Source organism: Zootoca vivipara, chromosome 15, assembly GCF_963506605.1.
Source record: "Zootoca vivipara chromosome 15, rZooViv1.1, whole genome shotgun sequence".
Classification (NCBI taxonomy): Eukaryota; Metazoa; Chordata; class Lepidosauria; order Squamata; family Lacertidae; genus Zootoca; species Zootoca vivipara.
The window spans coordinates 42,495,033-42,510,316 of NC_083290.1; the positions used below are offsets into that span (position 1 = coordinate 42,495,033).

The 15,284-nt window shown below is 42.2% G+C and overlaps 1 protein-coding gene across 2 annotated transcripts in view; it reads right to left on the reverse strand.

Moving 5' to 3' along the window:
• The window catches only part of ADAM28 (ADAM metallopeptidase domain 28), an 88,506-nt gene that overhangs the window by 39,038 nt on the left and 34,184 nt on the right, over positions 1 to 15,284 (reverse strand). For both annotated transcript variants that reach the window (XM_035138811.2, XM_060268346.1), the window contains exons 5-11: positions 13,111 to 13,187; positions 11,205 to 11,397; positions 8,668 to 8,730; positions 5,691 to 5,762; positions 3,832 to 4,001; positions 3,230 to 3,314; positions 1,102 to 1,232 (exon numbers count right to left, since the gene is read on the reverse strand). In XM_035138811.2, coding sequence (XP_034994702.1) covers positions 1,102 to 1,232; positions 3,230 to 3,314; positions 3,832 to 4,001; positions 5,691 to 5,762; positions 8,668 to 8,730; positions 11,205 to 11,397; positions 13,111 to 13,187 — 791 coding nt within the window. The remainder of the gene's footprint in view (positions 1 to 1,101; positions 1,233 to 3,229; positions 3,315 to 3,831; positions 4,002 to 5,690; positions 5,763 to 8,667; positions 8,731 to 11,204; positions 11,398 to 13,110; positions 13,188 to 15,284) is intronic.

Below are 15,284 nucleotides of genomic sequence, written 5' to 3' on the forward strand. Positions count from 1 at the left end.
GAGGAACTACAGTGGTACCTCGGGTTATAGATGCTTCAGGTTACAGACTCTGCAAACCCAGAAATAGTACCTCGGGTTAAGAACTTTGCTTCAGGATGAAAACAGAAATTGTGCGGCCATGCGGCAGCAGTGGGAGGCTCCATTAGCTAAAGTGGTATCCACGGATAAAAACAGTTTCAGGTTGAGAACGGACAATTAAGTTCTGAACCCGAGGTACCACTGTAGTCAGGAATGTATTAACAGTCTCTGTTAACTTTTCCAAGCACAATTCAAAGTGTTGGTACTGACCTTTAAGGCCCTAAACAGCCTCAGTCCTGTATACCTGAAGGAGTGTCTCCACCCCCATCATTCAGCCCGGACACTGAGATCCAGCACCGAGGGCCTTCTGGTGGTTCCCTCATTGCAAGAAGTGAGGTTACAGGGAAGCAGACACAGGGCCTTCTCGGTAGTGGCACCCACCCTGTGGAACGCCCTCCCAGCAGATGTCAAGGCAATAAGCAACTATTTTACTTTTAGAAGACAACTGAAGGCGACCCTGTTTAGGGAAGATTTTAATGTTTGATGCTGTACTGTTTTTAATATTCGGTTGGAAGCCGCCCAGAGTGGCTGGGGAAACCCAGCAAGATGGGCGGGGTATAAATAAAGTATTATTATTATTATTATTATTATTATTATTATTATTATTATTATTTAAAAGGAAAAGCAGCTGCAAAGTGCTGCCACTTTAAGTGGAAGAAACATGCGGAGAGGGCTGCTTAACCCTTTCTACTCCCACCATTTATCAGTTCAAAATTGCCCTCTCTAATTTTATTTATTTAACAAAATTTATATACAACTTGGCTGTAAGAAAACCCATTTTTATGCCCATTTTAACTAAATCTCTCCTCTGATAATAAAGAAGCAGGTGCTAGTTTCAGCAAACAATGGGTTAAGCACTTTTGCCCTCCAGCAGAGTTTTCAGATAACTGCACCATCCTGGCTACAGTCCCATGCTATAGCTTATGTAGTTGAATGATTAATTCAAAACTGCTTAGCAGCAATTGCATTTAAAAAGCAACCACAGATCTTGCCAGACTCCTCCGGCATGTACAGGGGACTCACCTGAGTTGTGCCGCCATGATGCATGATCCAGAACTGCACTTACAGAAACTGACATCGTGATTCATGCCAAAGTTATGCCCCATTTCATGGGCCATGGTTGCACCAATAGCAATTGGGTTTGGGTTGTGATCCTGCAGAAGGGAGAATAGTTAACCTATTGTTAGTCTTCCAGGAAACAGAAGATGAAGGTGGTTATTAGCGCTGCGTAGAAAAGCTCAATAAATTCTGAGTGAATATTAGGCTCTGGAGGTGGAGGGAGGGAGGGGAGAAAAATCTAGTCATTTTAAAGGGTCTGTGGTTTGCTAATAGCAGCTATTTTTTAACTTCTTAAAAAAATAGAATTGTTGCCAAAAAATTAAGGGGCCTAAGTTAGCCATGTCCATTAACTTCAATGGATTTTTGCAAGTGGCCATGGTGGTTCCGTTGATGATTCATTGGCTGCCAATTCCCTCCACACTTCTGCCCTTGGAATAAAACTATATTGTGATGTATACTCCATTTATGAGCACTTAGGGGAGGTTGCAGCTGCCACCAGTCCTGTAAAATATTTCAGAAAAACGATTTCTGAAATCCACCCCCCCAAAAAATAATAATAATAATAATAATAATAATAATAATAATAATAATAATGGCCACCTCTGAATGGAAAAGCAAATTTTGGGGAAAACATTTCTGATCAGCTCTATTCCCTATACATCACATGCAAGAGAGCGTTTTTGGAAAGGGCTGCAACTTGCTTGGAGGGCAAAACTCCATGTTCCGTCCCTGACATCTCCAGATGGGCCTGGAGATAAGCCCCTCTCTATCTTCTCAGGCCACGTGCCCCCCCCCCCAGGCCATGCCCCTGACTGGCCCTACTTTGCAACTTTGTTGCAGTGCTATTTTTCAAGAAAAAGAGGTGAATGGCATCTTTTGCATGGCTAAAACGTGTCCTTGATCTTTGTTAATGTCTCTTGCTTGTCTAAATAGTGGATGGAGAGGGCTTCTTAATGTACAGATCTGTGCAGAAGTTAGTATATGTGTGAAATAAAGTCACACTATGCAAAGATAAAAATTTCTATTTGTTGCTCCACCCACTTTTGCAATCCCTCCCCATCCCCCGGCATGGCTGCCCCAAATTATCTGGTGTACCAGATCAGCTTCACCAGGGTTCCCCCTCTCCCTCTAGGGAAGCTGGGGATGCGGCTCTGCTCTGCCAGGGGAGCTGCTTCTGGGGAGCTTCTTTTATTCATATGTTCTGTTTCCAATTTACATTGCTTTCAGGCAGGCCAAAGTGTTTAGGCAAAGGAAAAAAGTAAATGAAACGAATAATCTAACTGCATGCATGGCATGCTTCAACAGCATGCGTGGAGACTGGTAGTGTTTCTGTTTCTTTCCCAGGATATTTCAGCAAGATCTAGGCCTCCAGAATTAGCGAGCTTCTTCCAAGGCTGACACCAAAGGCTCGAAAAGAAACCTCTTTGTTGCTCCCTGCCTCAGATTGCAAAGTGGAACAAACAGCAGTTGCCATTCCTTCTACTAACACTTATCCAAAATCTGCTCCCTTGCAACTTCCACACATTAGATCTAGTTCTGGTTTTTTTCTGGAGTAGGAGGAGTCAATGTGGTCACTTCCCTACGTGGTTAGGCTCCAGCTCCCATCCACCTTAGCCAGCATGGCCACATGGCCTAACCCTGCTCTGGAGCAACAGTAAATGTATATTTGGCTTATGTGTAGTTTATCCTAAATACACATTTTAAAGCATTTGGGCATATTTTCTGAGCGGAGATGTGTGTTTCAGTGAAATGTAAAAACTGAAGGATAATTACAGTACATTACAATTAACACGGGGTGTGTGGATTCGGTCTGTTCACTTTGGAATTCACCGGAATTGAGTTCCTCAAGCATCCCACAGCAGAATGAGCAAAGTCTGCTCTCACTCTAAGCCAACTCGGCCATGCACAACAACAAATTCCTAAGACTCAGCCACATGCAAAAACTAGTTCCCAGGATGAGGAAGCCACAGCAGATAAGTTGGTTTATGTTTGTAGTAAAGAAATGCCATTTTATAAAGATATGCCATTTTATAAGCCTTCCTTGCCTGCAACCCAATGTTCTGCCCTCCTCCTCCTATCTAATTTCACAAACCTGAACAACTCCCAATGAATGAGCAGGGTTGCACATGGTTCCAACATAGGCCAATCCTACTGTTGGTCCACTGAAGTCAATTCCTCTGAAAGAAAGGAGGGATAGAGAACGGACTGTGAGATCTCATTCAAAAAGACTCCATTGTTCTATCATTCATAGAATCTATTGCTGCATTTGGCAAATAAGCCTTTGGCAATTCTTCCCAATGGAGTTTTAGACTATTAATATTTCAGCTGCAACCTGTCTCAGAACTAAGGCACATGCAAGAAAAGTAGGGATCAATGAGTTTTGCCAGAACCCCCGTTTTCATCCTGCACCCTGAAAATGGTAGAGGTTATTTGAACCCTCCCACAAATTTAGCCCAAAGTTCAAATGTTGCAGAAAAGATGGTGTGCCGTCCCCCCTCACCCCCACTCCAGTACCATGGCAATGACCTCTGGAAGAAAAGGGCTGGTGAAAAACTGAGGAGGCCACTTGGGGGCAACGGTACCCCCACCACTCTTGACAGCATTCTGGGGAAGTATCTATGAAACTTTGGAAACATATAGCTCACTAAAGGTACTCCACCTCTGCCCACAACCTTTTGCCACAGGGATACATACGTGAGTAGCTGAGCATTATCGTTCCTTTTCCGCTTCAACAGAACTGCCTGCCTCCATGCTGAGAACCGGTCTAAAGTGCTGCCAGCAGATTCATTCACATCAATCTTATCCCCATCAGACCAAACTTCTAGGCCAATCAATGCTACATGAACGTTTATGGCTTTGTAAACCTATGAGGAGAACAAATTGTAATCAGGAACACACAAAAATACCTTAGGGAAAAGCTGATAATGGATTTTATACTCCTCACCCCAACTTGGAGCAGATTAAATTGTATATATACTTTGAAACCAGGGTATTAGGACAACATTAAAAGTGATACGGAAGTTCCGGGATTGTATCCAATACTAGTCCTACTCATTGTGGGATTTAGTTGGATGCAACCCCAAGGTTCTTATCTCTTTGTGTATTTTTTTCTTGAAAAGCAGCCATGGTTTTTTTTTGGGGGGGGGGGGTATTGGGTTGGGCTGAGGAGGGGAGAGAAAGGTTTAATCAGCAAATACTTCCACAGGCTCTTGAAACCAAATAAAATTTCCATTGAAAGCCCCAAACAAAATCACAAAACAACAATGATAAAATCACAAACAAGCAGCATGGAACAACAGTGTGCAATGGTGTAGGTACCACAACCAAATTTCAATCAAGTTGTGGGATTTTTTTTAACAAACACAAAGAATTATTATAGTTCGTAGGCAACAAAGATAATTCACACTTCATGTTGCTTGACATTTTCAGATATTGCAACATCCATGTGAAATATAAACATTTTTTCAAAACAAAAACATGCATATTTCTAAATAATGTTACGCTGAAGAACATTTTGGGCAACCCTTATTCCCAAATGTGTGGAAGGACATGCGGATCCAGAATTGGCCTCCACAGTCACTTACAGACTCATTGTTAAAACTGTGTTTAAGGAAGACAATCTTATTTGGCTACGAGTGATCGCCAAAGAGAGAAAGAGAAGATGCACTTGTGAGGGCATTAAAATTAGGGATCTGCAAATCTGTCAATTGCAGCTTCGCTCAGTTTCTCATTATCCAATCTTAAATTCATTTAACTGCATTTCCATATCAGTTTCTGAATTTTTATTTTAAAAGTCTTCATGAAAATTCATCAGCATTTTACTGCAAATTCTTCCTAATAAACATAAAGTTTGTCTGCAATTTTGCCTAATATACTCATTTTTCCAAAGCATTTACCCCCTAATATAATGCATTTTTGTATGTTGCGTTCACTGCTCTTTGCATTTGAATGTACACTTTAATGTACATATGCATTTCTATACACATTACTTGGCTGGAGAACTGCACTGCAAAACCTGAAGTATTAAATTTGAAAGATGGCTGCATTTTGGTTCACATGTTGTAATCGCTAGGTAGGTTTCACTTTAAATGCGAACTGAATTTAATTTCTCCCCATTCCTAAATATACTTCTAGGAATTCAAAAGGTGGCCATCTCTGTGATAAGTGATGTTGCTGTGCTCTGTAACTACCTGGTCAGGAAGACAAAAAATGTTCATCTCGTAATGCTGAGGTGCATTTAAATCAAACATCATTTTGTCAGCTCAGAGTGTAAAACAAGATTTCTTCACATGCACCTGAAAGCAGTTTTGAGGTGCATGCAGTGAAAAAGTCTATTGAATAAGAGAAAAACTTCCACTGAATAGCTGAGTGATTTGTACAGAAATTTGAAATGTTCTTCTAATCATAAATGTCCAGTTTTTGAACACTAACTGCAGAAATCAGAGAGAAACAAGCTGAGAGGAGTCTGACCATCACTAATTTAATGCAGACTTTAAAAAAACATATCTACGCTTCACTATTGTTCACTCAGGGTCATTGCCGTTACATCTTACCATGTTTATGTAATTGACTATTTCAAATACTCTTGTCCTAACACCAGTCATATTGCGGCTATACTTCCTGAACTGCAAAAAGAAAAAGATGAAAGCATTAATAACAGATTGAGCAGAGAGTGGGGTACAGGTTACAGGGAAAGAGGAAGGCATTTAACTCATCCTTGCTGTAGTAAAGGAATCTGTGAACCTACATATAGGAAGAAAATGCTTTTTTGATAACTTCTATGGCAAGTTCTTCATAGTGGATTCTTACAAGCTCACCACCTAAACCTGGGTCCCCAACAAGAGCACTCTCAGACACTCCCTTTGAAGCCCACCAGGGCCCCTCCCAATGCCTCTTTTGGGGAGGTGTTAGTCACCTTCAGTGGTTTTTTTTTTTTTGTAAAAAGAATGTTTAGGGGTATTCTCATTTTCCTATTCATATTGAAATACTGCCCTTCAATGAGGCCAAACTTAGATTCACAAAATGTTTAGAGGTATGCGTGCCCCTGCGTACCCCCAGAAAAAAGAAGCACTGGTTATCTTTTGTTAATGTCTATGTATCAGGATTCTTAACTTATGAGAGTCCAATGTCATGGGTTCAAGCCCCATGTTAGGCAAAGGATTCCTGCACTGCAGAGTGTTGGACTAGATTACCCACGTGGTCCCTTCCAACACTACAATTCTATGATTCTATGTCATTTGGGGAGGGAGTTCACTGTTGTTTTTCTGTGAAATTGGCATTCTGTGGTACCTTATACAAAGGACAAAAATGCCTTTATCTGTCAGTCTGTAGGTCAGGTTTTTACTGTGTATAGCTAATGATCATTGCAATGTAACTTAAGTGCACATTAGAGAACAAACAAACCCCAATACATTTCAAGAATTTGTTGAACAAAAACATAAAATGCAAGGTGTTACTTTAAAATGTAAAGGTAACTGAGAAATTCCTCATTGTTCCCACAAGCGGACAATGAAAATAAAGATCTATTCTATTCTATTCTATTCTATTCTATTCTATTCTAAGGTAAAGGTACCCCTGACCATTTGGTCCAGTCGTGACCGACTCTGGGGTTGCGGCGCTCATCTTGCTTTACTGGCCGAGGGAGCCGGCATACAACTTCCGGATCATGTGGCCAGCATGACTAAGCCACTTCTGGCGAACCAGAGCAGCGCACGGAAATGCCATTTACCTTCCCGCCAGAGTGGTACCTATTTATCTACTTGAATTTTGACGTGCTTTCAAACTGTGAGGTTGGCAGGAGCAGGGACCGAGCAACGGGGGCTCACCTCATTGCGGGGATTTGAACCGCCAACCTTCTGAACAGCAAGCCCTAGGCTCTGAGGTTTAGACCACAGCGCCACCCGTGTCCCACTTTAAACTGTAAATTTCCCCAAATTATGTAAATTTAAAAATCCCCTTGGGTGAAAAAAATAAAATAAAAATGGTCCATAATGCCCTATCTATCTATCATCTATCTATCTAATATCTCACCCTTCCTCCCAACTAATGATCTCCAACTCAGGGCAATTAAAGATATTGGAAACTGGTGTAAATTAAATTGAATGTAGAGTGTGGCTGTGCCTACTATTCCCAGTAACATACAGATAAACATTTGCAGGACAAGGATCAGGTTTGCATTTTCCTTATTAAGTTCTGGATTTCACTGAAAACTCATTGAATGATAATGAAACTGATGAGATTAGCTGCTTCTCAGCAATTGCGGTTAGCTGCTTCTCATTAAATACGGGAAATTGTGCACTGGCTTTACAGTAGACTGGATACACAGTAAACTTTCTTTATTCAAATGACTTTTTTTTACATTCTTGCAAGAAGCATCACCTCCAAGGCTATAGCTATATATGGTAGTGAAATAGTGTGACAGTCACTGTGGTTAGAAGGAAGTAACAACAAATGGCATCATTAAATGACATCAGCACAATATCAATTTCCTCTAATTTTTCACAAGACCAGCTGTTCCCTTTTGAAAAGCGTTAGCAGAACACCAAATCTGTAATTGGAGAGACCTTCCACCACCTCCTTTGATATTATTACTGCATTTTTCTTTATTTAAAATTGTGTGCAAATTCTGAAAAGCCATGGTGGCTATTTCCCCCTTCCCCTGTTGCAGGCAGTCTGAATACTAGTTGCTGGGAATCTCAAGTGGAATGTGGTCGTGTTCCACTCTGGTCTTGCTTGTGGACTGCCTGATCATAGCTGCCAAGTCCCGGTTAGGAAAATACGGGATCAGCAGCACCAGTTTCAGAAGTCGCTTCTACGCATGTCCAGACATGCGTAGAAGCAACTTCCGGTGCCGGCGCTGCCCGATTTCCGGTGCCCAGACATGGGCAGAGCGGCATCGGAAAATTACGGGATATTTCGCCATTCAGGATGACAGCGGGAAACGGCTTTAAAAACGGGGGTTTCCCCCCAGGGAAAACGGGAGACTTGGCAGCTATGTACCTGATTCACTTCATCTGAAGGCAGCCCTGTATCAGGAGGTTTTTAATGCTTGATGTTTCATTAAGTTTTATGTGTGCTGTAAGCTGCCTAGAGTGGTTGGGGAAACCCAGCCAGGTGGGCGGGGTTTAAATAAAATAATAATAATAATAATAATAACAACAACAACAACTACATAAGTATGGGCACAGGAGCTTGCTACCACTAAGGAAAAAGATGACACACAAATGGAAAACTGGTTCAATCAATGACTATTATGCATTATAGCTAAATGTATTCTCCATGTTGAGAAGAAATATGCATCTGAATATGAGAAGCTGGGGGCAAATAACAAAATAAGGCCATCACCTTCATGCCCTCCTTGTGAGCGCCTCAGAGATATTCAACTAGCAACTGGAAACAGCAAATGCTAGACTAGGTGGAACCTTGAGCTTTGGTCTGGTCTAACAGGGCAGTTCACATACTGCCGTGCTCCCCCAGTAAAGCGAAGGCTTCAAAAGAACTAAGGAGGGAAGCATTCCTTGGGATACTTACCGCTGTGTAGTCTACAGCTACGTAAAGTTCGACATATTTCCTGGCCTTCAGGTATGCCTGCTTCTAAATAGAACAAGAAAGTGGAGATTGGTCAGAGCTTCCACACACAGTTCACAGCAGGGTTTTTTAAAAGGGAAATGCTGAAGTGCCCAGTGGAATGTGAATATAATTCACTCTCAATGCATGCATCGCTACAACACACCTGCTTGTTTGTGTGTGTGTGTGTGTGTGCGTGCGTGCGTGCATACATGGTTTCAGCAGCCTTTGGCTATAAGCAATAAATTTGACTGACTGACTGACATCAATGGTTTCTTGCTCAGAAAATCCTGAGAACTGAGAATTTGACATCAAGAGTGAAGAGAGAACTTGGGAGAGTTGTGAACTCTAACTTCCTAAGTACCACTTTGAGGTTAATATGTGGCTGATTCTCATTACAGTTATACATAAATCTAAATGGTAGAGTTATCTCTTTTTAAATATTTCACTTCTGAAGTTCCTGTGAAGAACATCATATTGGCTATTTCTGGAAACACCATAACTTCACATGACATGTTGGGAAAGGGGTCCCCAAGTTCTAAAATTGTTTTTATGTCATATTAGAAACATTGGTGACTACTTAGTAGAGAGTAGCAATCGTGTTTATGGGAAGTGTACTTGGCAGGAGGAAGAAAAATGTGTGTGCCTGATCAAGGTCTGGGGTTGTAGGGTCCATTTAATTTACTCTTTTACATGGTCACCAGTCACTTTTTAGATCGCCTAACATAATTTAAATTTTGCATAACTTGTATTTTTGAACTGCCTAAATGTTATTTCTGATCTCCCCTGCAGCTGCCTATTTTGGGTCTGGCTGCCCATTATAAAGCCCTGGTTCAGGAACATTGGATCGTCTGATAAACTAAGGCTTGCTGTTTTATAGCCTGGTTAAAGCACATAAACCTTGGGAAATCCTGGCTGTGTGTGATAAGACATTTATAAGGTTAGAGAGCTTGTTAAAAATCTTTGAATGTACAGAATGTAAAGATTCCATTTTTCAGGACTTGCATTATGAAATGAATTACTGGACTGAAACAGTCCATATATATGGAGGTTTTTAATTATTAAATATCTAAAAACTTAAAAAACACCAATCCTTAAAAATTGAAGGGCTGCCTTCAGATGTCTTCTAAAAACAGATAGTTGTTTATTTCCTTGACATCTGAAGGGTGTTCCACAAGGTGGGCACCACTGCCAAGAAGGCCCTCTGCCTGGTTCCCTGTAACCTCACCTCTTGCAGTGAGGGAACAGCCAGACGGCGGTCAGTGCTGGATCTCAGTGTCTGGGCTGAGCGATGGGGGTGGAGATGCTCCTTCAGGTATACTGGGCTGAGGCCATTTAGGGCTTTAAAGGCCAGCACCAACATTTTGAATTGTGCCCGGAAACGTACTGGGAGCCAGTGAATATCTTAGGACTGGTGTTATATGGTCCCAGCAGCCACTCCCAGTCACCAGTCTAGCTGCCGCATTCTGGATTAGTTGTAGTTTCAACTAGTTTTGGTGAGTCAGTGTCTCCATAAAGAAGGTTGGGTCATGTTTGTATATTCCAAATGGTAGCCATTTTGAAAATGCTAAGATGCAACTATCTGTAAATCAAAAACAGTGCTGGATATATGGATAACTAGCGCAGCATTGTGCCTCAGAGGGCTGTATACAAGGAAGTAAAGCTTTTGGAAGGGGTGGAGGACTGTTTTCTGAAATAAACCCCTGATGCTCCTACTTTTGGTGGCTGTTAAAAGTGAAAGCTGCCACTGCAACTGCTTCATTGCCTCTTCCTGCTTCCTGCTTTCTTCAGTGGTTCCTGCCAATCAGGGATCACATAGTGGTGCTGCATAGCCAATCAGCTCTGGCTAGGCGATAGTTGAGTTATTTAGTTATTAAATGTATATCTCACACCTTCCTCCAAAGGAGAGCAGAGCATCAGGGAAGTGATGGTATCACAGAAGGCAAACAGCTAAGTAGCTTATTCATCATTGCTAGAAGTTACAGTGAGATCACTATGCAGGTATTAGCTCTCTCTTAGACCTTTCTCCTAATTTCCAGCCTCAGCAGCACTGAGCATGTAGGTCTTTGCCATCATATGTCAATGACACTTTATATGCCAGCTCTCTGCAAAACAGTCATCTGGTTCGCATGTCACAAACTTTCAGATAAAGACTGGGTTTCTTTTCTTTCAAACACCAGTGGAATTTAATTGCCATCATGGAGCCAGACTTCCAGAAATAACTCAAGAGAGAAATTATTTATTTATTTATTCTTAACCAAGCTTTTGTCCCAGCTCCACTCTTGGGCAAAAACACTTGACTATGTCTAAGCCTAGCAGCTGATTTAAGAATTTGCAACAGGGGATGGGATAGTAATCTGTTAGTAACATGAATCAATTATTAATTTACTAAATTTGAATACATTTGCAGTTATTCACTCATTTGAAAACAAACAATGCCATTTAAAATGTTGGGAATGAATGCAACCCACTGTATTTCCACCCCACCCCACCCCACTTACTTCTGCACTTGTGCTCATCCTGGAGGTCTTTTTGGTGGGGTTTTCTGATTGCCAAGTAGTGTTGGTTACCCCACAGACCTTGGGGGTCTCATCCTTTTCTAGGCTATCATATTTGAAGACTGCATGTGCTTCACTGTCTGATAACTTCAGAGGTTCGATAAGATACCTCTCACCACCACTCTTGAAATACCCTCTGCAAAACATGAGAAGACCGCTTCAAAATAAGTTGATGAAGATGGACTCCCAATTTCTACTTAGCCATTTCCTCTAAATTCCTGTTGAAACCACATTGGATCTTATTTTCCTGTATTTCCTCTCTTCTCTCCTGCTCTAGCTTCCTGCACTCAACATTATACCTCCCAAATCAACTGTTTTATGTAGGAATGCATAAAAATGTTACTTATTTCCAAGACCAGAATTGAAATAAGGATCACCATTCCTTCACTCAGATTGCCTGATTAAGGTTGCATATATGCCATACATTGAGAGCACAAGGATTCCCCAAATAATTCTGGGAACTATACTTTATCCCAACACCCATAATAAACTATAGTTTCTGGGATTCTTTGGGGGAAGTCATGAGTTTTAAATGTATGGTGCATGCAGCCCAGGTCACAATTCAGAGTTGGTCTCCTAACCAACCGAGCATCCCTGCAAGTTACGAATATTGCTTTGATAGCCAGGCTACAGGAAGAGTCCTGTTGTGTTTAAATCCTATTTGTGGGCTTCCCAAGAGGCAACTGGTTGACCACTGTTGCATGGACAGAATGCTGGACTAGATCAACCTTCAGTCTGATCCAACGGGGCTCCTCTTATGCTCTTAAGGTGGCCAGATTCCTAATATTTATATCACACCAGTCCACAGCTTTGAGAAGTGGATGTTGTGGAACCTTCCCTTGCATAAAAATGGACCTGGGAACCAAGAACAAACAGCAGTCCTGAGTATCTCATTGGGCTAAATCCCCGCCTGAGAACATGAGGTTCCTGGTTCAAGCCATGGAAAATATCACAACTCAGAGATAAAAGATCTAGAAAATACACATAGACTCATCATAAGAGTGACCGTAGCTCAGTGGCAGGGCACAGAGAAGGGCCCAGGTTCAATCACTGGCTTCTCCAGTTAAGGAAAGATCAGGTAACAGGTGAGAGGAAATAATTCTGCTGTTGCCAGTCAGCATAGAGAATATTGGGCTTCTACCAACCTGGTGGGTTGGTGCTGTGGGTTAAACCACAGAGCCTAGGGCTTGCCGATCGGAAGGTCAGCAGTTCGGATCCCCGTGACGGGGTGAGCTCCCGTTGCTTGGTCCCTGCTCCTGCCCACCTAGCAGTTTGAAAGCACGTCAAAGTGCAAGTAGATAAATAGGTACTGCTACAGCGGGAAGGTAAACGGCATTTTCATGTGCTGCTCTGGTTCGCCAGAAGCGGCTTAGTCATACTGGCAACATGACCTGGAAGCTGTACGCCGGCTCCCTCGGCCAATAATGCGAGATGAGCGCCACAACCCCAGAGTTGGTCACGACTGGACCTAATGGTCAGGGGTCCCTTTACCTTTACCAACCTGGAAGAAGGTAGGTTCCTGTGCTCTTCTATATCTACATTTAATTGCCATTTTGGTTGGGAAGGACCATAGCAAGCAGAAGGTCTCAGGTTCAATCCTTTGCATTTCCAGTTTTGAAAGAATTGGGGAAAACCTCTCCAACTGCTGCTGCCAGTTGGAGCAGACAATATTGGACTAGATGGACAAATCATCTGACCTGGTAGAAAGTAGCTACCATGTTCCACCCAACAAGGCATTCCTGAAGAAATCATTCCTCCCCTCTGATCCCCCCCCCATTAGATATAGCTCCAAAGAGTTATCAGAGTATAAACAAAAACAATGTCAAGAAATGGCAATGACCCATCTTACCTCAAACCACAACATGCACTGATGCTTGCTGTAGAGTCAGTATCATTTTGGACGTAACCTTCATAATAGCAGTGGTCCTGTATGGAGAGACAGAGAAGCACACTGATAGACTCATAGAACTGTAGAGTTGGAAGGGTCCAAAGGGTCATCTAGTCCAACCCCCTTCAATACAGGAATCTCAGCTAAAGCATCTTTGACATAGCTGCCAAGTCTCTTGTTTTTCGTGGGAAACCCCTGGATTTTAATCCGTTTCCCGCTGTTATCCTGAATAGAAAAAATCCTGGAAATCCCCTGGATTTCCTACCTGCCAGTGAGGCTCCATTTTGGGTGCCACTCTGCCCATGCCTGGGCACCGGAAATTGGGCAGAGCGGCACCGGAAGTTGCTTCTACGCATGTCTGGACATGTGTAGAAGCGACTTCCGGTGCCGGCGCTGCTGATCCTGCATTTTTCAGCGGGAGACTTGGCATCTATGATCCATGACAGATGGCCACCCAACCTGTGCTTAAAAACCTCCAAGGAAGGAGTGTCCACAACCTTCTGAGGGAGACCATTCCTCTGTTGAACAGCTCTCACTCTGAGAAAGTTTTTTCCTAATGTTTAGTCAGAATCTCCTTTCTTGTAACTTGAAGCCATGGGTTTGAGTTCTACCCTCCAGAGCAGGAGAAATGCATAGAAAGATTGAAGAGTGAAATGAAATTAGATACGAGAGCTGCTCTGAATATAGGCAAAGCCTGCACTTGGTATAGAGGCTTCTAAAAACAGGAAGCTTAACCACTCAGGGTCCAAGGGAATTAATGGCTGGCTGCTAACCACAAAGCAGCTTTAAAACTGGCAGATCCAGCTGGTTCAGATTTTCCACCACTTATCTGCATCCCCTGTTGGCATAGGGCTGCCATTTTCTTTGTTTTCCCATTCAAGCTCGACTGCAATAAAACATTGCTATGAAGCTAGTGACAAACTCGAAAGCTACATCTAAAAAAGCCTCCTTATGGACCCAGTAAAATGTGTTTAAGCCTACCATTAACTTCCACTGGCTTTTTACCAAAGCCATCTAAAAAGTAATGACATCTATAGCATAGTATGATGGGAAGTTACATTATATCATACGATGACATGATATGACATGACATGATAGTGCCATGAATATCTGCAATTTTGCACTCCTGCTGTGAAAGGCACACATATGCTGTTGTGGACAAGTATTCGGGAGGCAGCGGGAAGGAGAGGAAGGGCACGAGTAGGAACAGCATTGTACAACTGAGCCAGGACTGTATAGTGTACGGATGGAGGACCTTTTTCAAACCAAGGGCCACATTACTCCAGTGGAAAGCTGTCAGGGGCCACCTTCCAGTAGTGGATGGGACCAGGTGCAAAAGTGGACAGGGCTAGACCCACTCACACACCCTTAACACACACACACAAAGCTATTTCAATAATGATGATGATGATGATGATGATGATAACAGTTTTGTAGCCCACCTAACTGACTGGGTTGCCCCAGCCACTCTGACCAGCTTCCAACAGAATAAGAAAACATCACTCATTAAAAGCTTCTGGATACAGGGCTGCTTTCAGATGTCTATAGAAAGTCATGTAATTCTTTATTTATTTGACATCTGATGGGAAGACGTTCCATAATGCGGGTGCAACTACAGAATAGGCCCTCTGTCTGGTTCCCTGTAACTTCACTTCTCTCAGTGAGGGAACCACCAGAAGGCCCTCAGAGATGAACATCAGTGTCTGGACTGAACAATGGTGGTGGAGATACTCCTTCAGATATGCAGAGCTGAAGCAATTTAGGACTTTAAAGGCATATATTCATTTTAAAAAATTATTTATTTATTGCAGCTCTTCTCACTTTCTCTTTTCTCTATGGAGAAAATGTGTTTTTTTGTTTTTGTTTTTTTGTTTTACAAAGTTGTAAAAGTAAGTTCTCCAACACTCTTATTCTCCCCTGACTGTGTCAAAAGCAAAAAGAACTCCGTGATCCCTGCATGAGAATGCAAATAAATGCAATGAATATCAGAGCTGCACATCCTGCTTAACAACTATCTAAATGCCTCAAACGTCAGAAGACATGCATGTCATTTTTGGGATGCAATTGCAAAATGCATGGGTTACTTTTTCCAGATTTTTGCAAGGCACTCAAGTCTGAGGAGATATTTCCCTTTG